This window comes from the organism of the source record quoted next, unplaced genomic scaffold, assembly GCF_019419815.1.
Source record: "Pyrus x bretschneideri cultivar Hongxiangsu unplaced genomic scaffold, Pyrus_bretschneideri_v1 Contig34, whole genome shotgun sequence".
Classification (NCBI taxonomy): Eukaryota; Viridiplantae; Streptophyta; class Magnoliopsida; order Rosales; family Rosaceae; genus Pyrus; species Pyrus x bretschneideri.
Window position 1 is genome coordinate 2,339 of NW_025999657.1, and position 15,626 is coordinate 17,964.

General features: G+C 38.6%; 2 protein-coding genes across 3 annotated transcripts; both read left to right on the plus strand.

The window, feature by feature from the left end:
- The first annotated feature begins 467 nt into the window (after window positions 1-467).
- Window positions 468-1,344, plus strand: LOC125480600. Its single transcript, XM_048591607.1, has 2 exons — window positions 468-815; window positions 1,075-1,344. The coding sequence occupies exons 1-2, from the start codon at window positions 468-470 to the stop codon at window positions 1,342-1,344; spliced, it is 618 nt and encodes a 205-aa protein (XP_048447564.1).
- A 6,185-nt stretch (window positions 1,345-7,529) lies between these two features.
- LOC125480548 (protein LOL1) lies at window positions 7,530-9,853 on the plus strand. Of its 2 annotated transcripts, none has more exons than XM_048591496.1 (6): window positions 7,530-7,552; window positions 8,141-8,335; window positions 8,766-8,879; window positions 8,980-9,093; window positions 9,185-9,294; window positions 9,527-9,853. In XM_048591496.1, exons 2-6 carry the CDS (start codon window positions 8,260-8,262, stop codon window positions 9,563-9,565), a joined length of 453 nt encoding a protein of 150 aa, XP_048447453.1. In that variant the 5' UTR covers window positions 7,530-7,552; window positions 8,141-8,259; the 3' UTR covers window positions 9,566-9,853. The 2 variants fall into 2 exon arrangements, with proteins under 2 accessions (XP_048447453.1, XP_048447454.1); XM_048591497.1 differs by lacking the exon at window positions 7,530-7,552 and adding an exon at window positions 7,781-7,921.
- Window positions 9,854-15,626: the final 5,773 nt, after the last annotated feature.

Sequence of the window (15,626 nt, forward strand, 5' to 3'; positions counted from 1 at the left end):
CTAAATTTTTATTTATGTTTTTCAAGTATTAATTAGATAATATTTAGTTTGTGCGATGACATTTTCATTGTACAATTCTCTTTTTGTTTCTTTATCGCATATTTTACATGGGTTATTATCTATTAAACCAAAAGTGTAAAAATTATCTATTAAACCAAACAATTATTTATTTAATTTTTAAAAACGTATTTAAATACATATTATTTATTTATTTATTAAACCAAACAATTATTATTTTATTTTTTAAAATCGTAACAATTTTTTTTTTTGGGGGGGGGGGCAAGGGATTTAAAATTTTCGGAGGGAATTTTGGGGGGATTTTGCCTCCATTTTGTTTCTGTCGGTTATAATCGACAATAACGAAAATTTTATGTTGGTTTTTATTTAAAAAAAAACATTTATGTCAGTTTTAATCGACAATAATGACAATTTTCCAAAATAAAACCCTTTATCTCTAAGCAGCAGTAATGGCTTGGTTACTCGCCGAGTCGTTCGCGGAGTTGATGCTTTTGCCTTCTAGGTATGTGTCTGTGCTAGGCTACTTGGTCAAGCAATACTTGTTTGAAAAAATGGAGCTTCTTCCCAACACCGCCACACTCATCGCGTTTTACAAAAGAAGAAAAGAAGAGGGCAAAGAAGAAGAAGAAGAACGACTGGAAGAAGTAGAAGAAGAAGATGAAGTTGAGCTTTTAGCGGGGACTGTGGAAGTTTGCTTTAACAAAAAGGGTGTCGTTGCCTCTCCTCCTACACCAACTCCTCCCAAGAATTCGCCTTATGTTAGTAACATTGTGGTGAAAAAATTGCTTCGAAGGTTTGTTTTGCTTCCCTAATTGAAGTTTACTTTATCAAATGTTGTTTCTTGGGCATGTTATATGCTCGGCATAATTGCATTGCATTGTATTCTTGTCGTAATTCGTAGATTGAATGCGTTTGGTTTTCGTAATTGTATTGTTTTTTTAACTGAATGATCACAAAACTACCCACTTATAACACCAGATTTGAAAAGACAAAGCTTTAGTTCACTGTGTCTCAAATGAGACTTGATTTAAGATTATGACTTCGTAAATTTTCAAGAGGGGCATTGAATGGCATCTTTTGAAGGCAAGCGAGGAACTAATCTTGCATATGAGTTCCTCAAGAGAGGGGTACTTGCATTGCAGGATGATTGATACAGCTCCATTCAACATGTATAAAAAATCAGGATACGACATTGTAAAGATAGATACCATTTTGGTTTTGTTGCTGTTGCAGAGGCGCAAGCACTTAATATGCAAGAAACTTCCAGTCTTAACCAACTTTTCAGAATTGGATACGTTCTGTTCACAAGAGGAATTAACACCATGAATGTTTATGTGAAAATCATAATGTGTCTCTGAGGTACATGCAGTTGCTGCCATAATCTTTTTTGTAGATTTGTATTGATAAATCATTATGTAGTAAATCTCATACTGTTGCCTTCTCTGAGCATAGTGAAAAAAACTAGGAATTTTGTGTCTTCTCTAAGCAGCAGTAATGGCTTGGTTCTTTATTGTTATGCAAAAATTAATACATTTGAAAGGGAAAGAAATGATTAAGAAAGTGGTTTATATTTTTTTTTATTATTAATATATTTTCTGTTGGATGCTCTTATTAATCATTATTAATAAACTCTTTGTCGGTTATATCCGACACAAGTTCTGTTGGTTTTATCCAACAGAGATTCTCTGTCAGTTATATCCGACACAATTTCTGTCGGTTTTAGAGTATTTTCTGTCGGAAAATTCATTTCCTGACGCTGGCAATTCTTTCATTTATTATATCCGCCACTGCATCCATTTTCTGTCGAATTTTGCTTAATATCCGACAGTAATATACGTTTCTTGTCGTTTATCATAGCAGCACTAATAAATGGTTTCATAGTAGTGTCGACCCCCAACAAGGAGAATGTCAATAAAGTTTTTTAAAATAAAAAAATGTAGAAGAAAGAAAAATGAGTAGCTGTGTGTGTTTTGTTTAGGAGCAAAAGAACATTTTGAAGCGCTCAACTCTCTCACAAGCGGGGCGTGAAGTTTTAATTAAGGTGGTGGTGCAAGCAAGTCCGGCGTATCCCATGAACCTTTTCAAGTTTCCTACGACATTTTGCAATGATTTGGATGCAATGATCTCTAAGTTTTGGTGGGGACAAAAGGAAGGGAAGAACCGGATTCTTTGGGTCTCAAGGGAGCAATTAGGGCGATCGAAAGAAGAAGACGGGTTAGGTTTAAGGTGCTTTGCGGAGTTCAATGACGCCCTATCGGCGAAACAGTGTTGGAGGTTGTTAATGGAGCCAAATTCATTGTGGGTGTTGGTTCTTAAAGCTTGATACTTCCCTAACTGCTCTTTCTTCGATGCAAAGCGGGGTGTAAGAGCTTTTTAGGCATGGTCAAGCCTCCTTGTTGGTAGAGAAATTCTTTGTGGAGGTGCACACTGGCAAATAATGAATGGAAATGATGTTCGGGTTTGGGTGGATAGATGGCTGCCATCTATTCCCTTGGGATGTCCATCTCCCTTGGGCACGGTGTCAGTCTTTTTAAACCTTAGGGTCAATTCTTTGTTATGCACTAAAAATGGGGGTTGGGATATTGATTTCTTTAAACCTTTTGTGGTGGAGGAAGAGCTTAAGGCGATTTTTAAGACACATATGGGTGACTCGTCGTTGAATGACAGATTGGTGTGGCATTTCGTGAAAAAGGGAATCTATTCGGTCAAGTCTGGACATCATTGGGCTATGACCAGGAATCGGAAACAAAGAAATGGTAACCCTCATAGGTCTACCTTCATCCTAAAACATTTATGGAAGTGTGTATGGAAGCTTGAGGTACTGCCAAAAATAAGATGCTTTATGTGGAAGACCTTACATGAGGCAATGGCAACGAAGGCTAATTTGTTTAAGCGCCGATCTTCGCCTTCACCAATCTGCCCTCTTTGCAACTCGAAGGAAGAATCAATGGTACATCTTTTTCTTCACTGCCCGTGGGTAGAGGAGGTGTGGCACGGGGGAATGTTGACAAGAGGCTTACGCAGGGGAAAGGTTACATCTTGGGTGAATTGGTTGGGTGTTATTTCTGATTCGGTAAATGGACAGATGAGTGCTAGGAGCAGCTTATTTTCATATGTTGCTATCACTTGTTGGCATATATGGAAGGCAAGATGCAACTTCCTCTTTAATCAATAATCCATCTTTCCACAGCAAATTATTGCAGTTATCACCCATTCGGTGGCTGCCTTCAAAGAAAGTAACCAAGCCTCGGCCATTAGCCTGCCGATCTCTGTCCCATGATCGGTTTCTAATGTCCATTGGTCTTCACCTTTTACGGGATTCATTAAAATTAATGTGGATGCCAGTTGGTTAAGGGGTTGGGGTTCAAATTTTATGGGTATGGTGGCTTGGGATGAAGTAGGCAGGTTTGTGGCAACGGTCAAATATAAGGTGACGGCCTCTACTACGGCTGTAGCGGAAATATTGGTTGTGTTGCATGGGTGTGAGTTAGGAAGAAATATAGGATGGAATTATGTCATCATGGAATCTAACTCTCTGGAATCTATTTCCTGTCTTCGAGATTTGACTACGATGGGCAGTTAGGAAGCATTCCCAATTCTAGCGCGGAGCAAAGGAATGAAGGAGGTTTTTAATGACTGCCGCTGGTCTTGGGTTCCAAGATCGGCCAATATGGCTGCAGATCTTTTGGCGTCGCAGCAAAGTAGGGAGGTATGTGATAATATTTGGGTCAACAGACCCCCATGCTCCATTATGCATATTCTGTGTAATTATGGTCTTCCTTGTCCCCCTTAATCTCTTCATGGTAATACGAGGAGTGACACTTTTAGCATTAGATACGGTGTCGTTTGTGCCTCCTTGTACTACTTTTCTCTAGTTTCTGTTATTTGCTTTTGCCTCGGGTAGGCTTCTTTGTTTCTTTGGCATCTTTGCCCGGAAAATATATTATCTTGTTCGCCAAAAAAAAAAAAAACAAAGAACAATTGGTTCATTTGGGATGAGGCCGAAGTTACGCCACTGTCGACATTTGAGGCCCCTAAGAATTGCATGGTGGTGTGACGCTCTTTGGATTTGAACAAAATGCACCTTAAACTCTATGTTTTTCTCATGAAAGGTGCATGCACTTTAACAACACCGATACTATCCCCACTTGGCCACCTGCTCAATCCGTCTGGTGTGGAGTTTTAATACAAAAGGTCTCGGTGTTAGTTAGAGTGGGGTAATTTTATTTCAAGGGCTTGTTCTCAAGCCTTCTGGCCGATGTGGGACAGAGGAATTCTAACAGTCATCTGCACGTGAGACCCTATTTTTATGGGTCACACGTGAAGTTCCACACATCGGCAACCACGTGGAGCCAAGCCGGGGCTCACCTGTTCGCGTGAGGCCAATGGGGACCCACCCATTCACATGGTAGTACGGGTTCATCCCCTGGCTCTGATACCATGTTAAATTTCAGGTAGACAAGTCGAGGGCCCACTCCAACAACACCGATATTGTCCCTACTTAACCACCTGCTCAATCCATCAGGTGTGGGGTAAAGGCCTCGGTGATAGTTAGAGTGGGGTAATTCTATTTAAATTGCTTGTTCTCATGTGGGATAGAGGATTTCTAACGCTCTTCCGCACGTAAGACCCCATTTTATGGGTCACACGTGGAATTCCAAACATTAGCAACCACGTGGAGCCAAGCCGAGGCTCACCCATTCGCGCAGGGCCAATGGGGAGCCACCCATTCACGTGGCATCACTTGGCCTATGTGGAGCTAAGTCGGGGCTCACCCATTTGCATGGGGTCAAAAAGGACCCACCCGTTCATGTGGCAGTACGAGCCCGTTCCCTGGCTCTTATACCATGTTAAATTTCAGGTAGACGGGCCATGGGCCCACTCCAACAACACTGATACTGTCCCCACTTGGCCACATGCTCATCCGTCAAGTGTAGGGTTTTATTACAAAAGGTCTCGGTGTTAGTTAGATTGGGGTAATTCTATTTAAAGGGCTTGTTCTCAAGCTTTCTAGCCGATGTGGGACAGAGGAATTCAAACACTTCCCCGCACGTGAGACCCAATTTTATGGGTCACACGTGAAGTTCCACACATCAGCAACCAAAGCCGGGGCTCACCCATTCGCACAGGGCCAATGGGGACCCACCCATTCACGTGGCATCTCTTGGTCTACGTGGAGCCAAATCGAGGCTCACCCGTTCACGCGGGGTCAAAGGGGACCCACCCATTCACGTGGATGTACAAGCTCGTCCCTTGGCTCGAGTACCATGTTAAATTTCAGGTAGACGGGCCGAGGGCCCACTCCAACAACTCCGATATTGTCCCCACTTAACTATCTGCTCAATCCGTCAGTTGTGGGGTTTTAATCTAAAAGACCTCGTGTTAGTTAGAGTGGGGTAATTCTATTTAAAGGGTTTGTTTTCAAGCCTTCTAGCCGATGTGGGACAGAGGAATTCTAACATATCCGTTCCATCCACTCTCAACATTTACACTAATTCAAAATTAATAAGAAATTGGAGAATTTTCTTTTCAGAAGTTCAGTTTCTTGTTAATTTGGCTCACAAGTTTAGTTTCTGCGTACAAATGGTTATTGTTGCTGTACAGAAACGACACTCTAATAATTAAAACAAAATCTTAATGGATGTTCTTACCATATACGAATTCAAATTTGACGCCGCATCATGTCACAAATTTGATTTTGCTGCTTCGTAGGTTGGCGATGATGACGAGGAGCAAAATCAAATTTAAATTTGTGATATGATACAACATCAAATTTGAATTATTGAAGGACATGTCCAGAACACTAATGGTAGGAATATCCACTCATGAACAATTTAGAGTGTGGAGAACAGCCAACAGAAGTACAACCATGGTGGTCCCTTTCTCCTTTTCCAAACTTATCTATGGGCAACTGGTTTTTTGTAGTTTTGCCTAAAAACTTCAATTTATTACAAGCCCATACTTTAAGGCCTCTTCTTTGATTTACTGCTCATTTTGTTTCTTCCTCCTCAAACTTTTACACTTATTTCCACTATGATATGTATTTCTCGATTGCTAGTGGTTCTTAACATAGGATAGTATTTCTTTGTTCATGACTCACTAGGTTTATTTGCATGCATGTTCAAGAACAGGGAAGTATATATTAGGTCCTTCGATCCTGATCAGTTCTAACCAAAGAAAAAGCAGCCTTCCTTGGTCATACATGAACTGAATAAAAAACGACCCAATACATACATATATATATATATATATATATGGGTAATGTTAGGGAGATCAAATATTTTAAATCAAATTTACAAACCAAATGATGTGGTTGTATATAATTGGATTATTAATTAAGTGTCGATTAACATACTTGTTTCTTATTGGTGACACATCATTTGGTTTAAAAAATTTGATCTCCCTAGCATTATCATATATATATATGTGTGTGTGTGTGTATGTAGTAGCTACGTAGCACCTTTAAAAAAAATGGAATAACTGTGCTTAGTAAATATGGGGTACCAATCCAAAGAACTTGATGCATTATCGATATTTGTTAGATACATATTGTGTCTGCATTTGTTAATACTGAAAGACCTCCTTTGTTAGAGAAGATGGGATCGGATATTAAGACATTTTGAAGAAAAGATTGGATAAAAACTTCCATAATTTGTCTAAGTTTGTAGGGTACTACTATTCCTAATGACTAACCTTCAATTTGGAAAAAAATAAGGAAATTGTCATTCTTTTTTTTTTCTTTCAAAATGTCTATAATATAGTGAATATCATCTTCAAGCAATTCCTCTCTAACAAACGAGGCAACAATGTACTAATTATATTCTGTAGATTTGTACTCGATAGCACTATACAGTCTATACTAGCCAATCACTGTGTTGAAATGATGATTACAAGCTCACCAGCAGAATGCATACAAGAGGGCAGTAGCACCTGTTACGTTTCCAACAATCAAAAATAAAAAAATGCTGCACCGTCAAGACAATGAAAAGGATGGTAAATGCAAGTCTCGCATGTATGTGTGTGGACTGCTTGTTTATACTGAATTTTATGTAGCAGCAGAGATCTGAGTACAGATGAGATAGCGATCGAACTTTTACACTCAACTCGTCTCCCTCAACTATATACGAATATCCAAAAGATCATAATAATAATGCAAAAAGATGCAGGACCACCACCTAATTTGTAAAAGTACTTTGCATTTCATTTCATGGTCGATCGATAGCCTTTTCACATAAGGCCCCGATCATTCCTTCGACTCGCGTGGTTCACTGCAGGCCGTCCAATGCTCCTTCCCAAAGGAAAGCGTGTGGCTGCTTGTTTCACTCACGTGCATGTATTGCACAGCCACCAGTAGAGACGAGAGAGAGAGAGAGAGAGAGAGAGAGAGGGTGGGGGGAGCTGTGTGGGTCCAGCAGTGTGCCTCACAGAGTTGATCTTAATCACCCCCCATCTATCTATCTTTAGGTAAAAAGGACCATGAAAGTCTCATTGCAGCTTAAGAAATTAGATGAACTGATCAGTGTGGGGAAAACAGGTAGGTAGGAAATCTTGTTTTAGCCTGTTAGGGTTTTTTTTTTTAATTTTTTAATTTTTATTATTATTTTTTATATAGTGCATGGTGTATAGGATGCATCCATATTTTCTTTTTGTTAAGATGTATTGATGTTTGAACAGTTAGATTTTTACTGTGAAAATTTAGCCACGTAAATTCAGTCGTATGGTTTTTTCTTGTTTTAACACCTCTCTCTCTCTCTCTCTCTCTCCCCCGCTTGATATGCAAGTGGCAAATAAATAAAGGTGTGTGTTTGCTGCTTGCCCCAATTAAGGTTCTTCAACTGAAATCCATTGCATACCCTTTCTTGTGCTTTTCTTTCTCTTTCTGGGCATCTTCATTTAACTCGAGGTATACTGTACAGCTTTCAATAAATCTGTATTTAGTTTAACTATTTGCAATTAGACAATGCATCTCTCGAGATTTTCCTCTTCAACTGCTTCTCCAATTGTCTATGAAATTATGAATTGTATATATAATCCTGTTTATATGTTATATATACAAAAAATAAGGTTAATTTTGTGTTTATTTTACTTCAAGTGGTATTTGATTTGTTGTCCCTGTTTCCAGGAATGGTAAGAAGAATGTGATGTCCCCTGAATCTGAGGCAGTTGGCTTTTAGAAGCTAAGAAGTAGGAAGAGAAGGATAAATAATAAAAGGAGTTTTACAGAAGAGATTTGATTTGATAATGCCAGTTCCACTTGCCCCATATCCAACTCCTCCTCCAGCAACACCACCACCATACACATCACCACCTGCAAATGGTATCTAGCAAAATACTCACCATCTGTCAAATTTATTTCATTTGTTTGGCTTAAAAAAAAAAACAAAAATGTGAATTTTCTGTCTATTTTCCTGCTGAGAAAATGATGGATTGGCTTAAAATTCTCGACATTGCACAAAATTGGTGTAACAAACCAAATGTCACACGATTTTGCTTTTGATTTTCCGTTTATTGGGTTAGGATTGTTGCTTATGTCGCTTGTGTTAAGCTTTCTTCGTCTTCAGTTCTCGGAGGAAGTTTTTTTTTTGAACAAATATTCGGCTAGGACTGTTGCTTAAGTCATATATCACTAGTGAATTTTCGGGTCTGCACTGCATCAATACTTTACATGCTCATCAATTTTACAACCGACCAATCCATGTCAATTAATGATTCATTTATCTATGAAAACAAACTTTATTGTTCTTCAGGTGCACAGAGCCAGCTTGTGTGCTCTGGATGCCGGAACCTTTTACTCTATCCTGTTGGAGCCACCTCTGTATGCTGTGCTGTTTGCAATGCCGTGACTGCTGTGCCGCCTCCTGGTATGTATTCATTTTCGTTCTTGAAATAAATTTGATGTAATTTCGACCATAAATTTAGCAAAGCCTAAATGTAATAAAATTCATGTGTCACTCTGAGCAGGCACAGAAATGGCACAGCTAGTCTGCGGAGGATGCCACACCCTACTCATGTATATCCGTGGAGCAACGAGTGTACAATGTTCTTGCTGTCACACTGTCAATCTAGCCTTGGAAGGTATAAATTGAATCACTGAGAGATGCAATGTTTTTTTCCTTTCTCTTAATCAGTCAAATGGACATAAGAATCAAATGTGCATTTGTGACAGCAAATCAGGTTGCACATGTGAATTGTGGGAACTGCAGGATGCTGTTAATGTATCAATATGGAGCAAGATCTGTCAAATGTGCGGTATGCAATTTTGTGACATCCGTTGGGGTGAGTACAACTAACGAGTTTCTGCTGTATATTGCGGTTTATAAATCCTTTCAAATGTTTTCAAAATGGGGTCAAATTATAATTAAGAAAGTAAATTCAATGAAGAGGTTGCTACTAAAAGTAAATTACTGAACATTTATAACTTCATAGATTATTCTGTAGTCTTTTGCATTTGCAGAAACCACGTACATTCCTTTCCAGATAACTAATGTGAGTTCATTCGCATCGTCAGGTCCCGGCGAACACCCCCGAACAGAAATTCAACAACTAAAAGTTTTCATACACTACTACTGAAAGATGCTACGCACAACTTTGGGTTTGCATCTTAAATTACAAGAGTTTTCCTCCAAGATTGCGTCTCTCTCAGTGAGAAGAGAAAACTTTCTTGCTCCTTCACATGTATAGAGTTAAGTCTTTTTCCTTGCGTGAATAAGTAGTTATGTCAAGATTCGGATCTATGAGAAGTATTATTTCTACAACAAGACTATGAAAATTTGAGTGCATTATTGGAAATCTTTGGATAAGGATATATATAAACTTTCTGCTTTTGAATTGTCAATTGTGAATTTTGTCATATATAATATACAAAAAAATTATTGGTTAGCAGTCAATTAAGATGCACCCCCACCACATTCATCCAAAGAAAATTAAAAAGGTGGACCAGCAGGAGGAGATATTTCAGTAAATTAATTTGTGGTGAGGATTCATTAATTATTTAGGCATATAATTTGGGGATATATATTGGTTATAATGTATGATTTTGACTCCAAGTTTCCAACAGTAACCTCTGAGATTTGTAGGTTGAGAACATCTAGAAGGAATCTCTTAACACACGTATAATAGAAATTTACGGTTTAGTTTTTATGTATTGCATAATTTGGTATATAAGTACATACAGTCCTTGTTCATCAAGGAAACAAAAAAAAAGGCACAAAGAGATATCCTTCCTAATAAAGGACTCTAATATTTACACAATATTTACATTCCTATTTCCCTAAAGATTACTCACGCTAATACTCCCTCTCAAGTTGGAGCATAGATGTCACACATACCCAACTTGATAAGTGAGTCACCAAAAAACCTACTACACACAGAATATCTGCAAGTTGCTCTTCCGAGTTCATAAACGGTATTGACACAATCTTCTTCTCAAGCTTTTCCTTAATGAAGTGTCGACCAACCTCTACATGCTTCGTTTTGTCATGTTGTACCGAATTCTCTCTAATCTCTCTCGCCGACTTATTGTCGCAATACAAATTTGTCGCCTCCTTCTATTTGAAACCAAGACCCCAAAGCAACTTACGCAACCAAGGGACTTCACACACTCCATGCGCCATGCTTCTAAACTCAGCCTCCGCAGAAGACTACCACCTTTAATTTCTTACTTCTCCAAGTAACTAAATTTCCTCCAACGAACGTAAAGTATCCAAATGTAGAATGCCTATCAGTCACATCACCTGCCCAATCAGTGGCAGTAAACCCCTCAATTCTTATATGACCGTGATTTTTATACAAAATTCCCTTCCTTGGAGCAGACTTTAAATATGCTAAAATCTGCATAACCGTAGCCATATGATCCACACTCGATGAGTGCATAAATTGACTCACCACATTCACTGCATAGGCTATATCTGGACGAGTGTGAGCTAAATAAATTAGTCTCCCTACCAATCTCTGATATATGCCTTTATCCACTGCTTCCTGATCTGGATAAATTTCCAAGTGATGTTTCTCCACAATAGGAGTATCCATAGGTTTACACCCAAGCATACCTGTTTCCTTTAACAAATCTACAACATATTTTTGTTGAGACAAGAAAATACTTTTGGACGAATGAGCAACCTCAACTCTAAGAAAATATTTTAAATCACCCAAATTCTTCATCTCAAACTTGGCAGCAAGGTTTTTTTCCAGTTTGACAATCTCATCTGAATCATCACATGTTATTATCATATCATCCACATAAATAATTAAGGCTGTTAGTTTACCATTTCTCCGTTTCATAAATAGCGTATGATTAGAATGACTTTGATAATACTCATTCTTTCTTGTGGCTTGAGTGAACCTCCCAAACCATGCACGAGGTGACTGCTTAAGCCCATAAAGTGACTTTCGCAATTGGCACACTCCAGTTTTCCCTCTAGCATTATATCCCGGAGGAAAATCCATATACACTTTCTCATCCAGATGTCCATGAAGAAAAGAACTCGTACTGTTTAATGACCAATCTAAATTTGCAGCTAATGAGATAAGAACTCGTACCATATTCATCTAAGATATCGGATAAAAAGTTTCCTGATAATCAACACCATACGTTTGATTATATCCTTTTGCTACCAACCTTGCTTTGTACTTGTCTAGTGATCCGTCAGCCTTGTCTTTAACTATAAAAACCCATGAGCACCCAACTGGTTTTTTTTTTTTCCTGCGGTAGTTCCATTACTTCCCATGTATTATTTTTCTATAGTGCCATCATCTCTTCATGCATTGATTCAACCCATTTTTGATTCTTCAAAGCATCATGCATTCGAGTTGGTAATTGAATTGATTCCACATTGTTCACCCAAGCTTGACGTTCGGGTGAAAGATTTTTACATGACACATAATTGGTTATTAGATACTTCACTTTTCCTTCCAGAGAAAACATGTCAGGAGGTACACCACGATTTTTCCTTGGTGGCAACTTATATGTACTCATAACATCATTAGTTACATGAGTATCAATACTTACCTTAGGGATATTCAAAGAAGACGTATTAGACGACGGCACTATTGAGCTAGAGATAGGGGGAAGCAAGCTCGGCAAGAGTCTTGGTAGTATTAGGCTCGACAACAACCTACTGTGGTGCTGTTTCTTCTTCGGCAGAAGCTGGCTAAAGACCAACACATTCTTCCTCAGTAAGGCCTTGCTGACATTCTGCACTACTCTCGGTAGATGGGAGCTGAAGACATGTAGTAGTCTCGGTAATGGACCGAGGCACTGCTACACCAGTTTGCACAGGTTTGTCACGGTTCACTCTCCCTGAAGCAATTATTACGTCTTCATGTACATTCAACCACCCAAAATCACGATCAAGATCATATATACTAGCATTCTCCCCCTTGTGATTTGAAGGTGATGATACCGGAGTATAAAAATATTTTGATTCAAAAAAAGTAACAACCATTGTCATACACATGTGTCAGTTTTCAGGGTGGTAACATTTATAACCTTTTTGTTGGGATGCAAACCCAACGAATACACACCAAAGAGCACAGGGATCTAGTTTACTATGATGAATCTTGTGAATATGAACATAAGTAATATACCCAAACACCCGAGGAGTAAGAGTATTGGTAGATACAACAAGAACATGTTTCGTCAATACTTGGAGTAGGGTATGGAATTCTACAACCCGAGACGGCATTCGATTAATTACATACACTGCATATATGACGGCTTCAGGCCAAAAACGCTTAGGTCCGGACACACCAATAGTTAATGCACGAGCGTTTTCCAAAAATGACGATTTTTTCTCTCAGCAACCCAATTTTTGTTGTGGGGTATGAGGACAAGTTGTTTCATAGAGGATTCCTTGATCATAGAGAAAGAAAGATACCTCAAAGTTAACATATTCACCTCCGTTATCAGAGTGAAGAACCTTAATAACGGAGGGATATTGTATAGCAACCATTTGAGAGAAAGATCGAATAATCATACTAACATCACTTTTATTTTTCAACACATATATCCATGTTATACGAGTGCAGTCATCCACAAACTTAACAAACAACTTAACCCCTAAAACGATACTAACAGGCAAAAACCCCCAAACATTTGAATGCACAAGATCAAACGGAAACAATCTATTATTCATACTAGGAGAAAATGAAGCACGATGTCTTTTCGCAAGAATACATACTTCACAATGTAAGTCAAATTCTTTTATTTCATGAAATAAACTAGGCAACATACGCCTTAAATAACCAAATGAAGCATGTCCTAACCGACGATGCAATAACCAAACTTCTTGCAGATTACTAGTATGGGATGCTCGATCTGCATTAGCTCTACCAGGAATAACATCATCCACATAATACAACCCCTCTCTCTTAGTGACACGCTCAATTATCTCTTTGGTCTGAATATCCTGAAGTAATGGATACGGAAGTACAACACAATCCAATTGCTCAGTAACTTGAGGGATAGATAATAAATGATGAGACAATGATGGACCAAGTAAGCAGTGGTGAAGAGAGAAAGACGGCGTGAGGTCCACAATGTCGGCCCCAATAACCCATGTAGTGGTGACATTCGTCGTTGCTACACATTTTCGATGAGTTGTTGTCATACATGTAAATAAATTTTTATCAAATGTCATATGATCGGTTGCACCAGAGTCCAGAATCCAACCTATATGATGCTCAGTGTCTAAGGCTAAAAGAACACGTCCAACAATACCTGTATTGGATGATGATTCACTAGGATTGGTCATAGTCAACTAAGTCTGACTCGGATCTCCTTAAGTGGGCACGGCCTCATTGTTACCAGGTGCGGTAGTAGCTATGAATGCACGGCTCCCACTTGCTTCATTAGCAGCGCGCTCCTTTGCACGCAATTTTTTCTTTAATTTTGGGAAACATTCAAGAACTCCATGTTTTTTAAAACATGTATTTTCTGTATGATGGGTTTGACTACAAAAAGTACACTTCAAATCATCTTTATTTTCTCGAGTAAATGGCGAGAAATTGTTGAAGACGACGAGCCATAAAACCGGCTAGAAGAAGGTGGCCATGACACCATAGCCACGAAGGGTGTCAAGGTTTCTCCTTGATTACCTATGTTAGTTCCTCCCTGTGAAATCTAGTTCCTGGATTTCACTGTTATAATCTACGTATTTGTATTATTGAGATTTTATATTATTTTTCAGGAATTTATATTAATTTATTTGAATTTAGATTTTAATTAAACTAGTTACGAAGTTTGAAGTTTGGAAATTAGTTATTTAAAATTCGTAGACCGTTCAAGGTTACAATTTATATTTTCGAATAGAGTTCGATCTCACGAATGCGTAGGCGTAAACCGTTCGTGAAACAAAGTTATAACGAATAAGATATGAATGAGCAAGATTAAGGGCAAAATGGTCATTTGATCATAATCTAGAATGCTCCAGAAAATCTGGAAGCACCTCGTGGATAAGGATGGCAACAGTTCAGTTTGGGGACGGAAATACTATATACATCCCTATAACCACGAAAATTAACTATATCCATAACCACAAATTAACCATCGGGTATTATCCATAACCATACCCATCGGGTATTATCCATAACCATACCCACCGGGTAACGGATTCTCCATCGGTTAACGGTTATATCCATCTTCGTCAATACAAAAAATATATTCGTCCAATTGACGCAAGATAATTTAGGAAATATTAATTTCGTCACTATATAATTGATGATAAAATGATTTAGTAAATGGATCTTGTAAAGCATAAAAATTAAAGCTAAACATTGATAATGTTGGCTAATATTTGATATCTCCTATAAGTACCATTGAATTATCATATATTTTGATTCATATAAAAAATTTCGAACTTTACCACAAAATGCAACTCACACAATGCAATTTTTATATTTTCAAGGTAATGGATTCAGTGAATAATGAATATATATATACACACTATTTAATATTTGAATATTACATAATTATATTATATTATTCGGTTGGAATTCGGGGACGAATACGGATTGGAGACCCCTATAACCATATCCAAAACTATAACCAATTCATGGTTTTTCCTCATACTCAAAATATACCCAAATTTTCATACTCAAATCCAATCCATTCGGGCGGTTATCGGGTCTAACGGTTAGAATTGCCATCCCTACACGTGGATGGCTGGGATTGAAAGAAAATAAGAGAAATGAGGGATTAGGGGCAGCCAATCAGAAATAAGGGGGAAAAGAGAGGGGACCAATGGGAAGGGAGAAGAATGAGGGAAAGGAGGGAAAGGAGGGAAAGGAGGGAGGGGAGGAAACACACAACCCGAACCCCTTCCTCATTGACCTGTTTTGCGACCCGACCCGATCGAAAACAATGGAACCTGTTGGTTCCCCGGCCAAATTCCAGCGATTTAAGCCAAGCCACCACTTGGGAAGTGCTCCACGACCCTCTCCTTACCATTCTCACCCCAAATCTAAAGAAATTAGGCTCGAACTCACGAAGAATCGCACCGGTGGATACGACGGACCACGTTGGCGATCAGCCATTTCTAAATGAAATCACATCGATCTCCACCACCATTAGACTTTCCTTGAGGCCAGGAACAAAGCCCAAACAACCTTAG

What these genes read in the sequence shown, in the direction of transcription:
- LOC125480600 (XM_048591607.1), top strand. Translation starts at nt 468, where the DNA reads ATGGCTTGGTTACTCGCCGAGTCGTTCGCGGAGTTGATGCTTTTGCCT. An exon ending in AAAAATTGCTTCGAAGGTTT is followed by an intron (nt 816 to 1,074) that starts GTTTTGCTTCCC and finishes TAAATTTTCAAG; the next exon opens with AGGGGCATTGAATGGCATCT.
- LOC125480548 (XM_048591496.1), top strand. Translation starts at nt 8,260, where the DNA reads ATGCCAGTTCCACTTGCCCCATATCCAACTCCTCCTCCAGCAACACCA. An exon ending in GACTGCTGTGCCGCCTCCTG is followed by an intron (nt 8,880 to 8,979) that starts GTATGTATTCAT and finishes CACTCTGAGCAG; the next exon opens with GCACAGAAATGGCACAGCTA. An exon ending in TGTCAATCTAGCCTTGGAAG is followed by an intron (nt 9,094 to 9,184) that starts GTATAAATTGAA and finishes CATTTGTGACAG; the next exon opens with CAAATCAGGTTGCACATGTG.